Raw genomic sequence first — 20,274 nt, 5'->3', positions numbered from 1 at the left:
ACCTTTTTCCAGTACAAGATCATCCACAAATATAAATGGATGAGGAATGATGGAAGAGAAAAGCATAAGGGCATAAGGCTTTGACTGACTAAGTGGCAGTGGATGAGGGATTGAGAAAGGCCATGCTATATGCTAGAGCTGTGAGAGGCTTCTTTGAAGACTGACCATTTCACAGTTCTTGTGGGGATGAGGATCAGGAAGAAGTGGAGGTATGGTGTAAGGAAGAAGGGAGCAGTAAAAGTGTTGGCAAGCAAGAAGATGAATCAGAAAAAATGCAGGGAGGAGTATGAAAGGAAGGCAACTGAAACCTTACATGAAAGTGCAGTGAATGTAGGATTGCAGTCATGTGTGAAAGAGGTGTTTAAAATGTTTGGAGAAATACTATTAAAATTTGTGGAATTAGTAAGCGGATACAAGGTCATGAGATATAGGAATAAAAAGGCAATGAATGGTGGATGGAGAGACCAGAAATGGTGTGGAAGAGAAGAACAAGGCTTATGGTAGATTACTTGAATGTGCCAGCGGAAGTCCGGGAAAAGAGGAGGGAAGGCTTCCCTGTATACTTCCTATACCTTACCCACTCCCCTCACTTCATTTGCTCTCACCTTTTGCCATTCTGCACTCAATCTCTCCTGATATTTCTTCAAACAAGTTTCTTTTCCAAGCTCACTTACTCTCACTACTCTCTTCCTCTGAACATAGTCTCCTCTTCTTTGAAAGCCTCTGCAAATCTTCACCCTCAACTCCACAAGACAGTGATCAGACATTTCAAGAGCTGCCCCTCTCAGTACATTACATCCAAAAGTCTCTCTTTTACATGTTTATCAATTAATACATAATCTAATAATGCTTTTTGACCATCTCCTACTCACATACATATACTTGTGTATATCTCTCTCTTTAAACCAGGTATTCCCAATAACCAGTCTTATTTCAGCACACAAATCCACAAGTTCTTCACCATTTCCATTCATAACACTGAAAACCCCATGTGCACCAATTATACCCTCACCCACCACATTACTTACCTTTCCATGTAAATCACCCATCACTATTACCTGGTTTCATGCACCAAAACTGCTGACACACTCACTCATCCACTCCCAAAATACTTGCCTCTAATTATTTTCCTTCTCATGACCAGGTACTTAAGCACCAATAATCACACATCTCTCACCATACACTTTCAGTTTTACCCATATCAGTCTAGAATTTACTTCCTTACACTGTGTCATACACTCTCACAACTCCAGCTTCAGAGGTAGTGACACTCTTTCCTTAGCTCTTATCCTCTCACCAACCCCTGACTTTACTTCCAAAGCATTTTTAAACCATTTTTCCCCTTTACCCTTGACCTTCGTTTCTCTCGGAGCCAGAACATCCTGGTTTCTGTCCTCAAACTACCTATCCCTCCCTTCTTCTCATCTTGGTTACATCCATACACACCCCAGTCGCAGTCTTTAAGTTGGATGAGCACTACCTGCTAGGCTCCTTCTTCTGCTTCCTCTTTTAGACACTGTTATGCTAAAAAGATTTGTAATATCATACAGCCCCACATGTACTCTGAAACTTTAGCTCAACTCTCCTTACACTCTTATAAATGCATTTGCTCCTCTACAGTAGGTTTTCACACCATCCAACAGATGTCCAACTACACCACACATCCATAATAAATCCCATAAAACATTCGACATGACTCTTGTTATATACTTTCTCCAGATCCATAAAAGCCGCATACTTTTCCACAATCATCCTCACTGCAAAAATCTTATCCACACATCCCCTACCTTTCCCAAAATCTCCTTACTCCTCATTTATTCTGCACTCAGTTACTTCCAACACTCTATCAAGCAACACTCCTGCTTACACTTTCCCTAGACTTATTCCCATACAATTGCTATACAGATCTTTGGCACCTTTTCTTTTGAATAAAGGAACAATAATAGCTTCATCCATCCTCCTACTTACATGCTAAATTACATAACAATTGCATCCACACTATCACACTTTCTCCTCCATTCTTCAACTTTTCAGCTGTAATCCCACCAATTGCAGGAGTCTTTCCTTCTTTCAACCTCATAATCACCCTTTTTAACACCCATTCTTGCCCTACGTCCATGCACTTGCACCCTTTTCATTCCATCCTCCATACCCATGCTTGTAACAAGTGCTGCCTCACCTACTGCCACATAAGTTTTTGCAATGATATTTTCAATATCCATGCTAGTATGTGTGTAGATAAGACATGATAATCAGAGTTAGCTAATTAGTCCCTCTCATCCTTGTGTTTTCAACAACATGCTGGTATAGGTATATGTGTGTGTGTGTGTGTGTGTGTGTGTGTGTGTGTGTGTGTGTGTGTGTGTGTGTTTGTCTGTGTGTGTGTGTGTGTGTCTGTGTGTGTTTGTCTGTGTGTGTGTGTGTCTGTGTGTGTGTGTGTGTGTGTGTGTGTGTGTGTGTGTGTGTGTGTGTGTGTTCAATGCCACAACCCTATGGTGATGACAGCAAGAAATATGAAACTTTGTATGCATACCATGCACCTAGGTATGATCTAAATATGGTAAAAAACAAACTACTACAGAAGATAGAAGAAATTTTAAAATACTGATTTCTACATAAAAGGAACCCTGCTTTTTTCAGCAGTGTCAAGTCTAACAAAGCCTGTTTTCTGCGCTGTCAAGTCTAGCATAGGCCATGTTTTCTTCTTTGTGAAGAAAAATATTCAAGTCTCTTCTTGTCTGGTGATGAATCCCTCCTTCCTTTTTCCCTTAAGCCATATGTTGTCCTTGGTTTTCTATTTATGTCTGACCATTTTCCCCATACATGATTCTAATATTACAGGTTGTACCTCTTTAATCCAGCAACCTGGGGACCTGCCCATTGCCAGACTACAGAAAATGCCAGAAAACAGAAATTGACCCCTAAGTCATACAGAGTTGATGATCCAATCTCATTGTGCTGTACTCACACACATTCTTTACAGAAGTTCCTTTATTTAATTTTTTCAGTGACTCCACCCTGTCAAGCAAAGATAATGATTTATGCTTATGCTGATTAGCACTAGCATCATCTTCTGCACCTCTTGGTCTCTTGGATGACATCCTAAAGGGCTAAAATACAGGTGAACATAAGACATTAACAGGACTGTTAATTAGCTCAGCTGCAGCATAAACAGGTTTTGGTGCCTTAGTGCTGATAAGTGCCACCCTGGTGGCAGATCCACAAACTAATAAGTAATGGCAGCAGATTCAAAACATCCCGGACCACAGAGTGCCGGATTAGAGAGGTACAACCTGTAGAATCACATCTACATTTCTAAGATTAGCATATGAGATCAGCACATCAACTTTCAATAATATTTCCAAAATATTCTTAGAATATACACTTTATTTATCCATCAACCTTTCTGAATATTTTACCTTACTTACATTTCTTAATCTTTTGTATCTGGTTTAGCTAATAGCATGATTAAGTTGATCTTGCTATGCTCAACTTTTGTGTATTTTTTGCCTGTACGAGTGATCTAAGGGATTCCAGTTTAACAGGCCTAATCTGACAAGACATGACCCTTTGAAAGCTGCATGTTGTTCAATCTGAGATTGTCTGTTAACCTGAAGTCTGCTTGTCCATCTCAGATGATTTTACTTCATGAAACATTTTTAGTTATTTCCAAGCAGATTACATTAGTTGGAGAAAGATGCAGTCCAATCCAAATAAACATATTCATCCCAAATGAACTCTTCCCAGTTAACAAAAAAAAATTATGATTTCCTCCTAAGAGTATATTTCATTAATCCTCTAAGTAACACTAGTAGTTCAGAGGGAAGGGGAAAGTGGAAGATTGTATTAGCTTTGTAGTACAAGGAGACCCTGAGAAACTCTAAAGTTGGTCTAATACATGGTTAATGAAATTTATGTTGACCATATTCAAATTAAAAAAGGATGGGACAAAGTTAAAGAAAGCCTAAATATTATTATTATCTAGTAGGATGTAATATTCAGAATTCTGTGTGTGAAACAGGACTTGGGGGTTTACATCATCCTTATCCAATCCCAAGAGTCCTAAATAAGACCAACTGTCTGCTGGCAAATATAAGAATAACTTTCAAGTAAATAGAGAAGGAAATGTTTACCAAGCTGTTTATCATATCCATTATGAAGTCAAAACTAGGATATGATTCTCAATTTTGGATATCACACATACAGAAGCACAAAGTGTTAATAAATCTAAATTTGCCATCTTTGGAAGAGAGAAGGAAGGAAGGAAGGGTGACCAAACTGATGACACAGACAGCGAACAGTTCTATGAAAAATGGAGGCATATAAACAACGGAGGATGTACCATGAAAGTATGCAAGGAATTTCTTAACAAAGACATGAAGAAGTACTTTTTCAGTATATCATATGAGTGGTGGATGAGTGCAATAAAAACCAATAAGGATGTGGTTAACGCAGACAGTATAGTTAAATTTAAAAAGTTACATGATAGGAGAGAACGTTCAAGAGATGGGGCACCAAGAGTGTAAAACTCCCTCTCCGAACATCACAAACAGGTAATTACAAATACACAATTACACATGGAGCTATAACCATTCCATTTAGCACTTAATTCTAGTATGACATGGTGAACTGACTGACTAGATGGAGCTGTACTCAGATTGTCTCACCTCTAAGAAGGTTGGACAAAGACTCCACAGCTAACAAAGCATATGATGCATTTAAACAATACTCAGTTATACACTGGGACAAAAACGAGGTTCTAAACTTACCATTACACCATCTGTATCTTCATGCTGCCTCAGGTTATCAACTAATGAGAGAAGGAGGTCTCGTAGATCTGCCCATGTTTGATATGCCTGCGATGAACACAGTTCATGCATACTAATTAAGTCAAGAACTAAACGTCGGTATATGTTATAGTTCTGTGCAAAAGCTGGTGCTCCATGCTGCTTATACAACCTGAGAGCTTCAACTGCTTGACCATCCTGAAAAGCAGGTAAGAGTGAAGTATAAGAATATGATTCCACTGCAAATTCTAAAACTATTGAGCATAATTAATTACATAATCCTAAGGCCCCCTTTCAGAGGGCTCCTGCAGCTTTGAGGTAGTGCTACTTTCAGTAGCAGGCAAAAACTGGACTCTTTTGGAGTGAGATCTGCATTGAGATTTTACACTTTTTCATATACTGATGATGATGCAACAAACCAAAGGTGACTTTCCACCTGCATTGCAACCTTATGTTGAAGGGGTAAGGTAACGCCCATCTTGTGAGTATGCATATTTATTTATGGACCTAGAGGAGGCATAAGATAGGGTTGATAGAGATGCTTTGTGGAAAGTTCTAAGAGTATATGGTGTGGGAGGTAAGTTGCTAAAAGCAGTGAAAAGTTTTTACCAAGGATGGAAGGCATGTGTACAAGTAGGAAGAGAGAAAAGTGATTGGTTCCCAGCGAATGTCGTTTGCAGCTTAATTTGTCTATGGATGGGGTGGTAAGGGAGGTGAATGCAAGAGTTTTCGAGAGAGAAGCAAGTATGCAGTCTGTTGTAGATGGGAGGGCGTGGGAAGCGAGTCAATTGTTCGCTGATGATACAGCACTGGTGGCTGATTCGGGTGAGAAATTGCAAAGGTTGGTGACTGAGTTTGGTAAAGTGTGTGAAAGGAGAGAGTTGAGAGTAAATGTGAATAAGAGCAAAGTTATTAAGTTCAGTAGGGTTGAGGGACAAGTTAATTGGGAGGTAAATTTAAATGGAGATAAACTGGAGGAAGTGAAGTCTTTAGATATCTGTGAGTGGACTTAGCAGCAGATGGAACCATGGAAGCAGAAGTGAGTCACAGGATAGGGGAGGGGGCGAAGGTTCTGGGAGCATTAAAGAATGTGTGGAAGGTGAGAACATTATCTCGGACAGTAAAAATGGGTATGTTTGAAGGAACAGTGGTTCCAACATGTTATATGGGTGCGAGGCATGGGCTATACATAAGGTTGTGCGGAGGAGGGTGGATGTCTTGGAAATTAAATGTTTGAGGACAAAATGTGGTGTGAGGTGGTTTGATAGAGTAAGTAATGTAAGGGTAAGTGAGATGTGCGGTAATTAAAAGAGTGTGGTTGAGACAGCAGAAGAGGGTGTGCTGAAATGGTTTGGATACATGGAGAGAATGAGTGAGGAAAGATTGACCAAGAGGATATATGTGTCAGAGGTGGAGGGAACAAGAAGAAGCAGGAGACCAAATTGGAGGTGAAAGGATGGAGTGAAAAAGATTTTGTGTGATTGAAGCATGAGCATACAGGAGGGTGAAAAGAGTGCAAGGAATGGAGTGAATTGGAATGATGTGGTATACCAGGTTCAACGTGCTGTCAATGTATTAAACCAGGGCATGTGAAGCATCTGTGGTAAACCATGGAAAGGTCTGTGGGGCCTGATGTGCATAGGAAGCTGTGGTTTTGGTGCATTACACAGGACAGGTAGAGACTGAGTGTGAATGAATGTGGCCTTTTTGTCTTTTCCTGGTGCTACCTTGCCATTCTTTTTTTTTTTTTTTTTTTCTGTGTGGTGGGGTGCCAACAGGAATGGATGAAGGCAGCAAGCATGAATAAATACATGTGTATACATGTATGTGTCTGTGTATGTATATGTTGATATTTTATTTATTTATTTTGCTTTGTCACTGTCTCCCGCGTTAGCGAGGTAGCGCAAGGAAACAGACGAAAGAATGGCCCAACCCGCCCACATACACATGCATATACATACACGTCCACACACGCAAATATATATACCTATACATCTCAAATGTACACACACATATATATATATACACACACACAGACATATACGTATATATACATGTACATAATTCATACTGTCTGCCTTTATTTGTTCCCATCGCCACCTCTCCACACATAGAATAACAACCCCCTCCCCCCTCATGTGTGCAAGGTAGCACTAGGAAAAGACACCAAAGTCCCCATTCATTCACACTCAGTCTCTAGCTGTCATGTAATAATGCACCAAAACCACAGCTCCCTTTCCACATCCAGGCCCCACGCAACTTTCCATGGTTTACCCCAGACGCTTCACATGCCCTGGTTCAATCCATTGACAGCACGTCGACCCTGGTATACCACATCGTTCCAATTCACTCTATTCCTTGCACGCCTTTCACCCTCCTGCATGTTCAGGGCCCGATCACTCAAAATCTTTTTCACTCCATCCTTCCACCTAAAATTTGGTCTCCAACTTCTCCTCGTTCCCTCCACCTCTGACACATATATCCTCTTTGTCAATCTTTCCTCACTCATTCTCTCCATGTGCCCAAACCATTTCAAAACACCCTCTTCTGCTCTCTCAACCACACTTTTTATTTCCACACATCTCTCTTACCCTATCATTACTTACTCTATCAAACCACCTCACACCACATATTGTCCTCAAACATCTCATTTCCAGCACATCCACCCTCCTGCGCACAACTCTATCCATAGCCCACGCCTCGCAACCATACAACATTGTTGGAACCACTATTCCTTCAAACATACCCATTTTTGCTTTCTGAGATAATGTTCTCGACTTCCAAACATTCTTCAAGGCTCCCAAAATTTTTGCCCCCTCCCCCACTCTATGATTCACTTCCGCTTCCAAGGTTCCATCCGCTGCCAGATCCACTCCCAGATATCTAAAACACTTTACTTCCTCCAGTTTTTCTCCATTCAAACTTACCTCCCAATTGACTTGACCCTCAACCCTACTGTACCTAATAACCTTGCTCTTATTCACATTTACTCTTAACTTCCTTCTTTCACACACTTTACCAAACTCAGTCACCAGCTTCTGCAGTTTCTTACATGAATCAGCCACCAGCGCTGTATCATCAGCGAACAACAACTGACTCACTTCCCAAGCTCTCTCATCCACAACAGACTGCATACTTGCCCCTCTTTCCAAAACTCTTGCATTCACCTCCCTAACAACCCCATCCATAAACAATTTAAACAACCATGGAGACATCACACACCCCTGCCGCAAACCTACATTAACTGAGAACCAATCACTTTCCTCTCTTCCTACACGTACACATGCTTTACATCCTCGATAAAAACTTTTCACTGCTTCTGACAACTTGCCTCCCACACCATATATTCTTAATACCTTCCACAGAGCATCTCTATCAAATCTATCATATGCTATCTCCAGATCCATAAATGCTACATACGAATCCATTTGCTTTTCTAAGTATTTCTCACATACATTCGTCAAAGCAAACACCTAATCCACACATCCTCTACCACTTCTGAAACCACACTGCTCTTCCCCAATCTGATGCTCTGTACATGCCTTCACCCTCTCAATCAATACCCTCCCATATAATTTACCAAGAATACTCAACAAACTTATACCTCTGTAATTTGAGCACTCACTCTTATCCCCTTTGCCTTTGTACAATGGCACTATGCAAGCATTCCGCCAATCCTCAGGCACCTCACCATGAATCATACATACAGTAAATAACCTTACCAACCAGTCAACAATACAGTCACCCCCTTTTTTAACAAATTCCACTGCAATACCATCCAAACCTGCTGCCTTGCCAGCTTTAATCTTCCGTAAAGCTTTTACTACCTCTTCTCTATTTACCAAATCATTTTCCCTAACCCTCTCACTTTGCACACCACCTTGACCAAAACACCCTATATCTGCCACTCTATCATCAAACACATTCAACAAACCTTCAAAATACTCACTCCATCTCCTTCTCACATCACCACTACTTGTTATCACCTCCCCATTAGCCCTCTTCACTGAAGTTCCCATTTGCTCCCTTGTCTTCCGCACTTTATTTACCTCCTTCCAAAACACCTTTTTATTCTCCCTGAAATTTAATGATACTCTCTCACCCCAACTCTCATTTGCCCTCTTTTTCACCTCTTGCACCTTTCTCTTGACCTCCTGCCTCTTTCTTTTATACCTCTCCCACTCATTTGCATTTTTTCTGTGCAAAAATCGTCCAAATGCCTCTCTCTTCTCTTTCACTAATACTCTTACTTCTTCATCCCACCACTCACTACCTTTTCTAATCAACCCACCTCCCACGCTTCTCATGCCACAAGCATCTTTTGCGCAAGCCATCACTACTTCCCTAAATACATCCCATTCCTCCCCCACTCCCCTTACCTCCTTTGTTCTCACCTTTTTCCATTCTGTACTCAGTCTCTCCTGGTACTTCCTCACACAAGTCTCCTTCCCACGCTCACTTACTCTCACCACTCTCTTCACCCCAACATTCTCTCTTCTTTTCTGAAAACCCCTACAAATCTTCACCTTCGCCTCCACAAGATAATGATCAGACATCCCTCCAGTTGCACCTCTCAGCACATTAACATCCAAAAGTCTCTCTTTCATGCGTCTATCAATTAACACGTAATCCAATAACGCTCTCTGGCCATCTCTCCTACTCAAATACGTATACTTATGTATATCTCGCATTTTAAACCAGGTATTCCCAATCACCAGTCCTTTTTCAGCACATAAATCTACAAGCTCTTCACCATTTCCATTTACAACACTGAACACTCCATGTATACCAATTATTCCCTCAACTGCCACATTACTCACCTTTGCATTCAAATCACCCATCACTATAACCCGGTCTTGTGCATCAAAACCACTAACACACTCATTCAGCTGCTCCCAATTCACTTGCCTCTCATGATCTTTCTTCTCATGCCCAGGTGCATATGCACCAATAATCACCCATCTCTCTCCATCAACTTTCAGTTTTACCCATATCAATCTAGAATTTACTTTCTTACACTCTATCACATACTCCCACATATATATGTACATGTATAGGCGTTTATGTATATATATAATGTATATATGAAAGGTTGGGCCATTCTTTGTCTGTTTCCTTGTGCTACCTCCCTGACATGGGAAACAGCGGTTAAGTTTAATAAATAATTATAAAATAGAATATTGTTATCATTCATTTATTATAATTAATTGCTGTTTCCCGCATCAACGAGGTAGTGCAAGGAAACAAGACGAAGAATGGCCCAACCACTCATTTTATTTATTTATTATACTTTGTTGCTGTCTCCGGCATCAGCGAAGTAGCACAAGGAAACAGATTTGTAGAGGTTTACAGAAAAGAAGAGAGAATGTTGGGGTGAAGAGAGTGGTGAGAGTAAGTGAGCGTGGGAAGGAGACTTGTGTGAGGAAGTACCAGGAGAGACTGAGTACAGATTGGAAAAAGGTGAGAACAAAGGACGTAAGGGGAGTGGGGGAAGAATGGGATGTATTTAGGGAAGCAGTGATGGCTTGCGCAAAAGATGCTTGTGGCATGAGAAGCATGGGAGGTGGGCAGATTAGAAAGGGTAATGAGTGGTGGGATGAAGAAGTAAAATTATTAGTGAAAGAGAAGAGAGAGGCCTTTAGACAATTTTTTTAGGGAAATAATGCAAATGAGTGGGAGATGTATAAAACAAAGAGGCAGGAGGTTAAGAGAAAGGTGCAAGAGGTGAAAAAGAGGGCAAATGAGAGTTGCAGTGAGAGAGTATCATTAAATTTTAGGGAAAATAAAAATACGTTTTTGAAGGCAGTAAATAAAGTGCATAAGACAAGGGAACAAATGGGAACTTCAGTGAAGGGGGCTAATGGGGAGATGATAACAAGTAGTGGTGATGTGAGAAGGTGATGGAGTGAGTATTTTGAAGGTTTGTTGAATGTGTTTGATGATAGAGTGGCAGATATAGGGTATTTTGGTCGAGGTGGTGTGCAAAGTGAGAGGGTTAGGGAGAATGATTTGGTAAACAGAGAAGAGATAGTAAAAGCTTTGCGGAAGATGAAAGCCGGCAAGGCAGCGGGTTTGGATGGTACTGCAGTGGAATTTATTAAAAAAGGGGGTGACTGTATTGTTGACTGGTTGGTAAGGTTATTTAATGTATGTATGATTCATGGTGAGGTGCCTGAGGACTGGCAGAATGCTTGCATAGTGCCATTGTACAAAGTCAAAGGGGATAAGAGTGAGTGCTCAAATTACAGAGGTATGAGTTTGTTGATTATTCCTGGTAAATTATATGGGAGGGTATTGATTGAGAGGGTGAAGGCATGTACAGAGCATCAGACTGGGGAAGAGCAGTGTGGTTTCAGAAGTGGTAGAGGATGTGTGGATCAAGTGTTTGCTTTGAAAAATGTATGTGAGAAGTACTTAGAAAAGCAAATGGATTTGTATGTAGCATTTATGGATCTGGAGAAGGCATATGACAGAGTTGATACAGATGCTCTGTGGAAGGTATTAAGAATATATGGTGTGGGAGGCAAATTGTTAGAAGCATTGAAAAGTTTTTATTAAGGATGTAAGGCATGTGTACGTGTAGGAAGACAGGAAAGTGATTGGTTCCCAGTGAATGTAGGTTTGCGGCAGAGGTGTGTGATATCTCCAAGGTTGTTTAATTTGTTTAAGCGTGGAGTCTGTTGTGGATGAGAGAGCTTGGGAAGTGAGACAGTTGTTGTTCGCTGATGATACAGCGCTGGTGACTGATTCGTGTAAGAAACTGCAGATGCTGGTGACTGAGTTTGGTAAAGTGTGCAAAAGAAGAAAGGGTAAAGGGGAAGAGTGGTTTGGGAATGTTTTGGGAGTAAAGTCAGGGGTTAGTGAGAGGTAGAGAGCAATGGAAGGAGAAGCAATACTCTTGAAACAGGAGTGGTGGGAGTATGTGATAGAGTGTAAGAAAGTAAACTCTAGATTGATACGGGTAAAACTGAAAGTTGATGGAGAGAGATGGGTGATTATTGGTGCATATGCACCTGGGCATGAGAAGAAAGATCATGAGAGGCAAGTGTTTTGGGAGCAGCTGAGTGAGTGTGTTAGTAGTTTTGATGCACGAGACCGGGTTATAGTGATGGGTAATTTGAATACAAAGGTGAGTAAAGTGGCAGTTGAGGGAAAAATTGATGTACATGGGGTGTTCAGTGTTGTAAATGGAAATGGTGAAGAGCTTGTAGATTTACGTGCTGAAAAAGGACTGGTGATTGGGAATACATGGTTTAAAAAGAGAGATATACATAAGTATACATATGTAAATAGGAGAGATGGCCAGAGAGCGTTATTGGATTACGTGTTAATTGATAGGCACACGAAAGAAAGACTTTTGGATTTTAATGTGCTGAGAGGTGCAACTAGAAGGATATCTGATCATTTTCTTGTTGAGGCGAAAGTGAAGATTTGTAGAGGTTTTCAGAAAAAAAGAGAAAATGTTGGGGTGAAGAGAGTGGTGAGAGTAAGTGAGCTTGGGAAGGAGACTTGTGTGAGGAGTTACCAGGAGAGACTGAGTACAGAATGGGAAAAGGTGAGAATGAAGGACGTAAGGGGAGTGGGGGAGGAATGGGATATATTTAGGGAAGCAGTGATGGCTTGCGTAAAAGATGCTTGTGGCATGAGAAGTGTGGGAGGTGGGCAGATTGGAAAGGGTAGTGAGTGGTGGGATGAAGAAGAAAGATTATTAGTGAAAGAGAAGAGAGAGGCATTTGGATGATTTTTGCAGGGAAATAATACAAATGACTGGGAGATGTATAAAAGAAAGAGGCAGGAGGTGCAAGAAGTGAAAAAGAGGGCAAATGAGCGTTGGGCTGAAAGAGTATCACTAAATTGTAGGGAGAATAAAAATATGTTTTGGAAGGAGGTAAATAAAGTGGGTCAGACAAGGGAACAAATGGGAACATCAGTGAAGGGGGCAAATGGGGAGGTGATAACAAGTGGTGGTGATGTGAGAAAGAGATTGAGTATTTTGAAGGTTTGTTGAATGTGTTGGATGATAGAGTGGCAGATATAGGGTGTTTTGGTCAAGGTGGTGTGCAAAGTGAGAGGGTTAAGGAGACTGATTTGGTAAACAGAGAAGAGGTAGTAAAAGCTTTGTGGAAGATGAAAGCTGGCAGGGCAGCGTGTTTAGATGTTACTGCAATTGGAATTTATCAAAAAAGTGGGTGACTGTATTGTTGACTAGTTGGTAATGTTATTTAATGTATGTATGACTCATGGTGAGGTGCCTGAGGACTGGTGGGATGCTTGCATAGTGCCATTACACAAAGGTAAATGGGATAAAAGTGAGTGCTGAAATTACAGGGGTATAAGTTTGTTGATTATTCCTGGTAAATTATATGGGAGGGAATTGATTGAGAGGGTGAAGGCATGTACAGAGCATCAGATTGGGGAAGAGGAGTGTGGGTGGTTTTAGAAGTGGTAGAGGATGTGTGGATCAGTTGTTTGCTTTGAAGTATGTATGTGAGAAATACTTAGAAAAGCAATTGGATTTGTATGTACCATTTATGGATCTGGAGAAGGCATATGATAAGAGTTGATAGAGATGCTCTGTGGAAGGTATTAAGAATATATGGTGTGGGAGGCAAGTTGTTAGGAGCAGTGAAAAGTTCTTATCGAGGATGTAAGGCATGTGTACATGTGGGAAGAGAGGAAAGTGATTGGTTCTCAGTGAATGTTGGTTTGCGGCAGGGGTGCGTGATGTCTCCATGGTTGTTTAATTTGTTTATGGATGGAGTTGTAAGGGAGGTGAATGCAAGAGTTTTGGAAAGAGGGGCGAGTATGCAGTCTTGTGGATGAGAGAGCTTGGGAAGTGAGTCAGTTGTTGTTCGCTGATGATACAGCGCTGGTGACTGATTCGGGTGAGACTTTGCAGAAGCTGGTGACTGAGTTTGGTAAAGTGTGTGAAAGAAGAAAGCTGAGAGTAAATGTAAAATAATAGCAAGGCTATTAGGTAGTAAGGTTGAGGGACAAGTCAATTGGGAGATAAGTCTGAATGGAGAAAAACTGGAGGAAGTGAAGTGTTTTAGATATCTGGGAGTGGATTTGGCAGCAGACGAAACCATGGAAGCAGAAGTGAATCATAGGGTGGGGGAGGGGGACAAAAGTTCTGGGAGCGTTGAAGAATGTGTGGAAGTCGAGAACATTATCTTAGAAAGCAAAAATGGGTATGCTTGAAGGAAGAGTGGTTCCAACAATGATATATGGTTGCAAGGCGTGGGCTATGGATAGAGTTGTGCGGAGGCGGGTGGATGTGCTGGAAATGAGATGTTTGAGAACAATATGTGGTGTGAGGTGGTTTGATCAAGTAAGTAATGAAAGGGTAAGAGAGATGTGTGGTAATAAAAAGAGTGTGGTTGAGAGAGCAGAGGAGGGTGTTTTGAAATTGTTTGGTCACATGGAGAGAATGAGTGAGGAAAGACTGACAAAGAGGATATATGTGTCAGAGGTGGAGGGAACAAGGAGAAGTGGGAGACCAAATTGGAGATGTAAAAATGGAGTGAAAATGATTTTGAGTGATCGGGGCCTGAACATGCAGGAGGGTATGTATATTTATTATATTTTATTTATATTTATTTTGTTTTATCGCTGTCTCCCGCGTTAGCGAGGTAGCGCAAGGAAACAGATGAAAGAATGGCCCAACCCACCCACATACACAGGTATATACATGCACGTCCACACACAGCACATATACATACCTATACATCTCAATGTATACATATATATACACACACAGACATATACATATATACTCATGTACATAATTCAACTGTCTGCCATTATTCATTCCCATCGCCACCCGCCACACATGGAATAACACCACCCTCCCCCTCATGTGTGTGAGGTAGCGCTAGGAAAAGACAACAAAGGCCCCATTCGTTCACACTCAGTCTCTAGCTGTCATGTAATAATGCGCTGAAACCACAGCTCCCTTACCAAATCCAGGCCCCACAGAACTTTCCATGGTTTACCCCAGACGCTTCACATGCCCTGGTTCAATCCATTGACAGCACATCGACCCCGGAATACCACATCGTTCCAATTCACTCTATTCCTTGCATGCCTTTCACCCTCCTGCATGTTCAGGCCCCGATCACTCAAAATCTTTTTCACTCCATCTTTCCACCTCCAATTTGGTATCCCACTTCTTGTTCCCTCCACCTCTGACACATATATCCTCTTGGTCAATCTCTCCTCACTCATTCTCTCCATGTGACCAAACCATTTCAAAACACCCTTTTCTGCTCTCTCAACCACACTCTTTTTATTACCACACATCTCTCTTACCCTATTGTTACTTACTCAATCAAACCACCTCACACCCAATATTGTCCTCAAACATCTCATTTCCAGCACATCCACCCTCCTGCGCACAACTCTATCCATAGCCCACGCCTCACAACCATACAACATTGTTGGAACCACTATTCCTTCAAACATAGCCATTTTTGCTTTCCGAGATAATGTTCTCGACTTCCACACATTCTTCAAGGCTCCCAGAATTTTTGCCCCCTCCCCCACCCTATGATTCACTTCCGCTTCCATGGTTCCATCCGCTGCCATATCCACTCCCAGATATCTAAAACACTTCACTTCCTCCAGTTTTTCTCCATTCAAAATTACCTCCCAATTTACTTGACCCTCAACCCTACTGTACCTAATAATCTTACTCTTATTCACATTTACTCTCAACTTTCTTCTTTCACACACTTTATCAAACTCAGTCACTAGCTTCTGCAATTTCTCACATGAATCAGCCACCAGCGCTGTATCATCAGCAAACAACAACTGACTCACTTCCCAAGCTCTTTCATCCACAACAGACTGCATACTTGCCCCTCTTTCCAAAACTCTTGCATTCACCTCCCTAACAACCCCATCCATAAACAAATTAAACAACTATGGAGACATCATACACCCCTGCCGCAAACCTACATTCACTGAGAACCAATCACTTTCCTCTCTTCCTACACGTACACATGCCTTACATTCTCGATAAAAACTTTTCACTGCTTCAAACAACTTGCCTCTCACACCATATATTCTTAATACCTTCCACAAAGCATTTTTATCAACTCTATCATATGCCTTCTCCAGATCCATAAATGGTACATACAAATCCATTTGCTTTTCTAAGTATTTCTCACATACATTCTTCAAAGCAAACACCTGATCCACACATCCTCTACCATTTCTGAAACCACACTGATCTTCCCCAATCTGATGCTCTGTACATGCCTTCACCCTCTCAATCAATACCCTCCCATATAATTTACCAGGAATACTCAACAAACTTATACCTCTGTAATTTGAGCACTCACTCTTATCCCCTTTGCCTTTGTACAATGGCACTATGCAAGCATTCCGCCAATCCTCAGTCACCTCACCATGAATCATACATACATTAAATAACCTTACCAACCAGTCAACAATACAGTCACCCACTTTCTTAATAAATTCCACTGCAATACCATCCAAACCCGCTGCCTTGCCAGCTTTCATCTTCTGCAAAGCTTTTACTACCTCTTTTCTGTTTATCAAATCATTTTCCCTAACCCTCTCACACCACCTCGACCAAAACACCCTATATCTGCCACTCTATCATCAAACACATTCAACAAACCTTCAAAATACTCACTCCATCTCCTTCTTACATCACCATTACTTGTTATGACCTCCCCATTAGCCCCCTTCACTGAAGTTCCCATTTGTTCCCTTGTCTTATGCATTTTATTTACCTCCTTCCAAAACATCTTTTTATTCTCCCTAAAATTTAATGATACTCTTTCAACCCAACACTCATTTGCCCTCTTTTTCACCTCTTGCACCTTTCTCTTGGCCTCCTGCCTCTTTCTTTTATACATCTCCCAGTCATTTGCATTATTTCCTTGCAAAAATTGTGCAAATGCCTCTCTCTCTCCTCTTTCACTAATAATTTTACTTCTTTATCCCACCCCTCACTACCCTTTCTAATCTGCCCACCTCCAATGCTTCTCATGCCACAAGCATCTTTTGCACAAGGCATCACTGTTTTCCTAAATACATCTCATTCCTCCCCCACTGCCCTTACGTCCTTTGTTCTCACCTTTTTCCATCACTATATCCTGGTCTCGTGCATCATTTTCCCTAAGCCTCTCACACCACCTCTCCTCTTTCACTAATAATTTTACTTCTTTATCCCACCACTCACTACCCTTTCTAATCTGCCCACCTCCAATGCTTCTCATGCCACAAGCATCTTTTGCACAAGGCATCACTGTTTTCCTAAATACATCTCATTCCTCCCCCATTGCCCTTACGTCCTTTGTTCTCACCTTTTTCCATCACTATATCCTGGTCTCGTGCATCATTTTCCCTAAGCCTCTCACACCACCTCGACCAAAACACCCTATATCTGCCACTCTATCATCAAACACATTCAACAAACCTTCAAAATACTCACTCCATCTCCTTCTTACATCACCATTACTTGTTATGACCTCCCCATTAGCCCCCTTCACTGAAGTTCCCATTTGTTCCCTTGTCTTACGCATTTTATTTACCTCCTTCCAAAACATCTTTTTATTCTCCCTAAAATTTAATGATACTCTTTCAACCCAACACTCATTTGCCCTCTTTTTCACCTCTTGCACCTTTCTCTTGACCTCCTGCCTCTTTCTTTAATACATCTCCCAGTCATTTGCATTATTTCCTTGCAAAAATTGTGCAAATGCCTCTCTCTCTCCTCTTTCACTAATAATTTTACTTCTTTATCCCACCACTCACTACCCTTTCTAATCTGCCCACCTCCAATGCTTCTCATGCACAAGCATCTTTTGCACAAGGCATCACTGTTTCCCTAAATACATCTCATTCCTCCCCCATTGCCCTTACGTCCTTTGTTCTCACCTTTTTCCATCACTATATCCTGGTCTCATGCATCAAAACTACTAAAACACTACCTCAGCTGCTCCCAAAACACTTGCCTCTCATGATCTTTCTTCTCATGCAAAGGTGCATATGCACCAATAATCACCCATCTCTCTCCATCCACTTTCAGTTTTACCCATATCAATCTACACTTTATCACATACTCCCACAACTCCTGTTTCAGGAGTAGTGCTACTACTTCCCTTGCTCTTGTCCTCTCACAAACCCGACTTTACTCCCAAGACATTCCCAAACCACTCTTCCCCTTTAACCTTGGGCTTCGTTTCACTCAGAGCCAAAAGATCCAGGTTCCTTTCCTCAAACATACTACCTATCTCTCTTTTTTCCTCATCTTGGTTACATCCACATACATTTAGAGACCTCAATCTAAGCCTTCAAGGAGGATGAGTACTCCCCGCATGACTCCTTCTTCTGTTTCCCCTTTTAGAAAGTTAAAATACAAGGAGGGGAGGGTCTCTAGCCCCCTGCTCCCATCCCCTTTAGTCGCCTTCTACGACACGTGAGGGATGCGTGGGAAGTATTCTTCTCCCCTATCCCCAGGGATATATACATACATATAAACATATATATTTATTCATATTTTCTCACCTTAATTCATTCCTGACTCCACCTTACCCCACAGGAAAGAGCACAAATACATGAAGAAAAGATAACAGATACATTCTCTCCTCTTCCCCCAAACATAATTGCCACCCCCCTACATCAGTGAGGTAGTGCCAGGAAACAGACAAAGAAAGACCACATCCACTCACATTCTTTCTCTAGTTGTCGTGTGTTATGCACTGAAACCACAGCTCCCTATCCTCAACCAGGCCCTATAGACCTTTCTATGGTTTACCCCTGATGCTTCACATACCCTGGTTCAATCCATTCATAGTACGTTGACCCAGTATAAAAATCATTCCAATTCACACCTCTAATCCTCCTCCATGTACAGGCCCCAATCATGTAAAATCTTTTTCACTCCATCCTTCCAACTCCAATTTGGTCTCTCTCTTCTTGTTCCCTCCACTTCTGACACATATCCTCTTTAGCAACCTTTACCTCACACATTCTCTCCATATGTCTAAACAGTTTCAACAAACCCTCTTCGGATCTCTCAACTACACTCTTTTTACATCCACACATCTCTCGTACCCCTCTCATTCTTACTCGATCAAACCACCTCATGCCACATAATGTCCTCAGACATTTCATTTTCAACATATCCACCCTCTCCTACACAATCCTATCTATAGCTCATGCTTTGCAACCATATAATATTGGTGGACCTACTATTCCTTCAAACATACCATTTTTGCACAATGAAATAACAATCTGTCTTTCCACACTGTGTGAAGTCCACTCCCAGATATCTAAAACTTTACACATCCTCCAATTTTTCTCCATTCAAACTTCTTTCGTACTATTCGCCATTTCCCGCGATAGCGAGGTAGCGTTAAGAACAGAGGACTGGGCCTTTGAGGGAATATCCTCACCTGGCCCCCTTCTCTGTTCCTTCTTTTGGAAAATTGAAAAAAACGAGAGGGGAGGATTTCCAGCCACCCGCTCCCAAACTTACATCCCAAATAACTTGTCCCTTAATGCTACTGAACCTAATCTTGTTTTTATTCACATTCACTCTTAACTTTCTCCTTTCACCAACACTTCCAAACTCAGTCGCCAATTTCTACAGATTAAAACTTGAATCACCCACCAGTGCTGTATCATCGGCAACAACTGACTTGCTTCCCAGGCCCTCTCATTCCCAACAGACTTCGTACTCACCCCTCTCTCCAAGACTCTTGCATTTACCTCCCTAACCATCCCAACCATAAACAAATTAAACAGCCATGATGACATCACACACCCCTGGCACAGACCGAACTTAAACAGGAAAACAATCCCTCTCCTCTCTTCCTACTCATACACACACCTTACATTCTTGATAAAAACTTATTACTACTTCTAGCAGCTTACCTTCCAAACCATATATTCTTAATACCTTCCACAAAGCATCTCTATCAACCTCATCATATGCCTTCTCCAGATCCATAAAATGCTGCATACAAATCCATCCGTTTTTCTAATTACTTTTCACACTTTCTCCAAAGTAAACACCTGATCCACACATCCTCTACCACTTCTGAAACCACACTGTTGCTCCTTAATCTGATGCTCTGAGCATGCCTTCAACCTCTTAATACCCTCCCATATAATTTGCCAGGTATACTCAACAAACTTAAGCCTCTGTTCTTTGAACACCCACCTTTATCTCCTCTGCCTCTGTACAACGGCCCTATACATGCATTCTGCCAATCCTGAGGTACCTCACAATGATCCGTAAATGCAATAAATATCCTTACCAACCAATCAACAACACAGTCACCTTCTTTCTTAATAAATCTGAATTACCATCCACTCCTGCTGCCTTGCCACATTTCATCTTCCGCAGGGCTTTCACCACCTTTCCTCTCTTCCCCAAACCACTTTCCATACTACCCTGACAAAAACACTTTACATCCACCACTCTATCAATGAACACATTTCACAA

The 20,274-nt window shown here is 41.4% G+C and overlaps 1 protein-coding gene across 1 annotated transcript in view; it reads right to left on the bottom strand.

Annotated features, from left to right (window-relative positions):
- Positions 1–20,274, bottom strand: part of Oseg2 (intraflagellar transport protein Oseg2) — a 560,852-nt gene that overhangs the window by 39,173 nt on the left and 501,405 nt on the right. The window contains exon 28 of the mRNA XM_071675913.1: positions 4,770–4,985. Within this exon, the coding sequence (XP_071532014.1) occupies positions 4,770–4,985 (216 nt within the window). The remainder of the gene's footprint in view (positions 1–4,769; positions 4,986–20,274) is intronic.

The sequence above is a fragment of the Panulirus ornatus genome, chromosome 21 (assembly GCF_036320965.1).
Source record: "Panulirus ornatus isolate Po-2019 chromosome 21, ASM3632096v1, whole genome shotgun sequence".
Taxonomy (NCBI): domain Eukaryota; kingdom Metazoa; phylum Arthropoda; class Malacostraca; order Decapoda; family Palinuridae; genus Panulirus; species Panulirus ornatus.
This window is presented reverse-complemented; position numbering and strand designations above follow the sequence as displayed.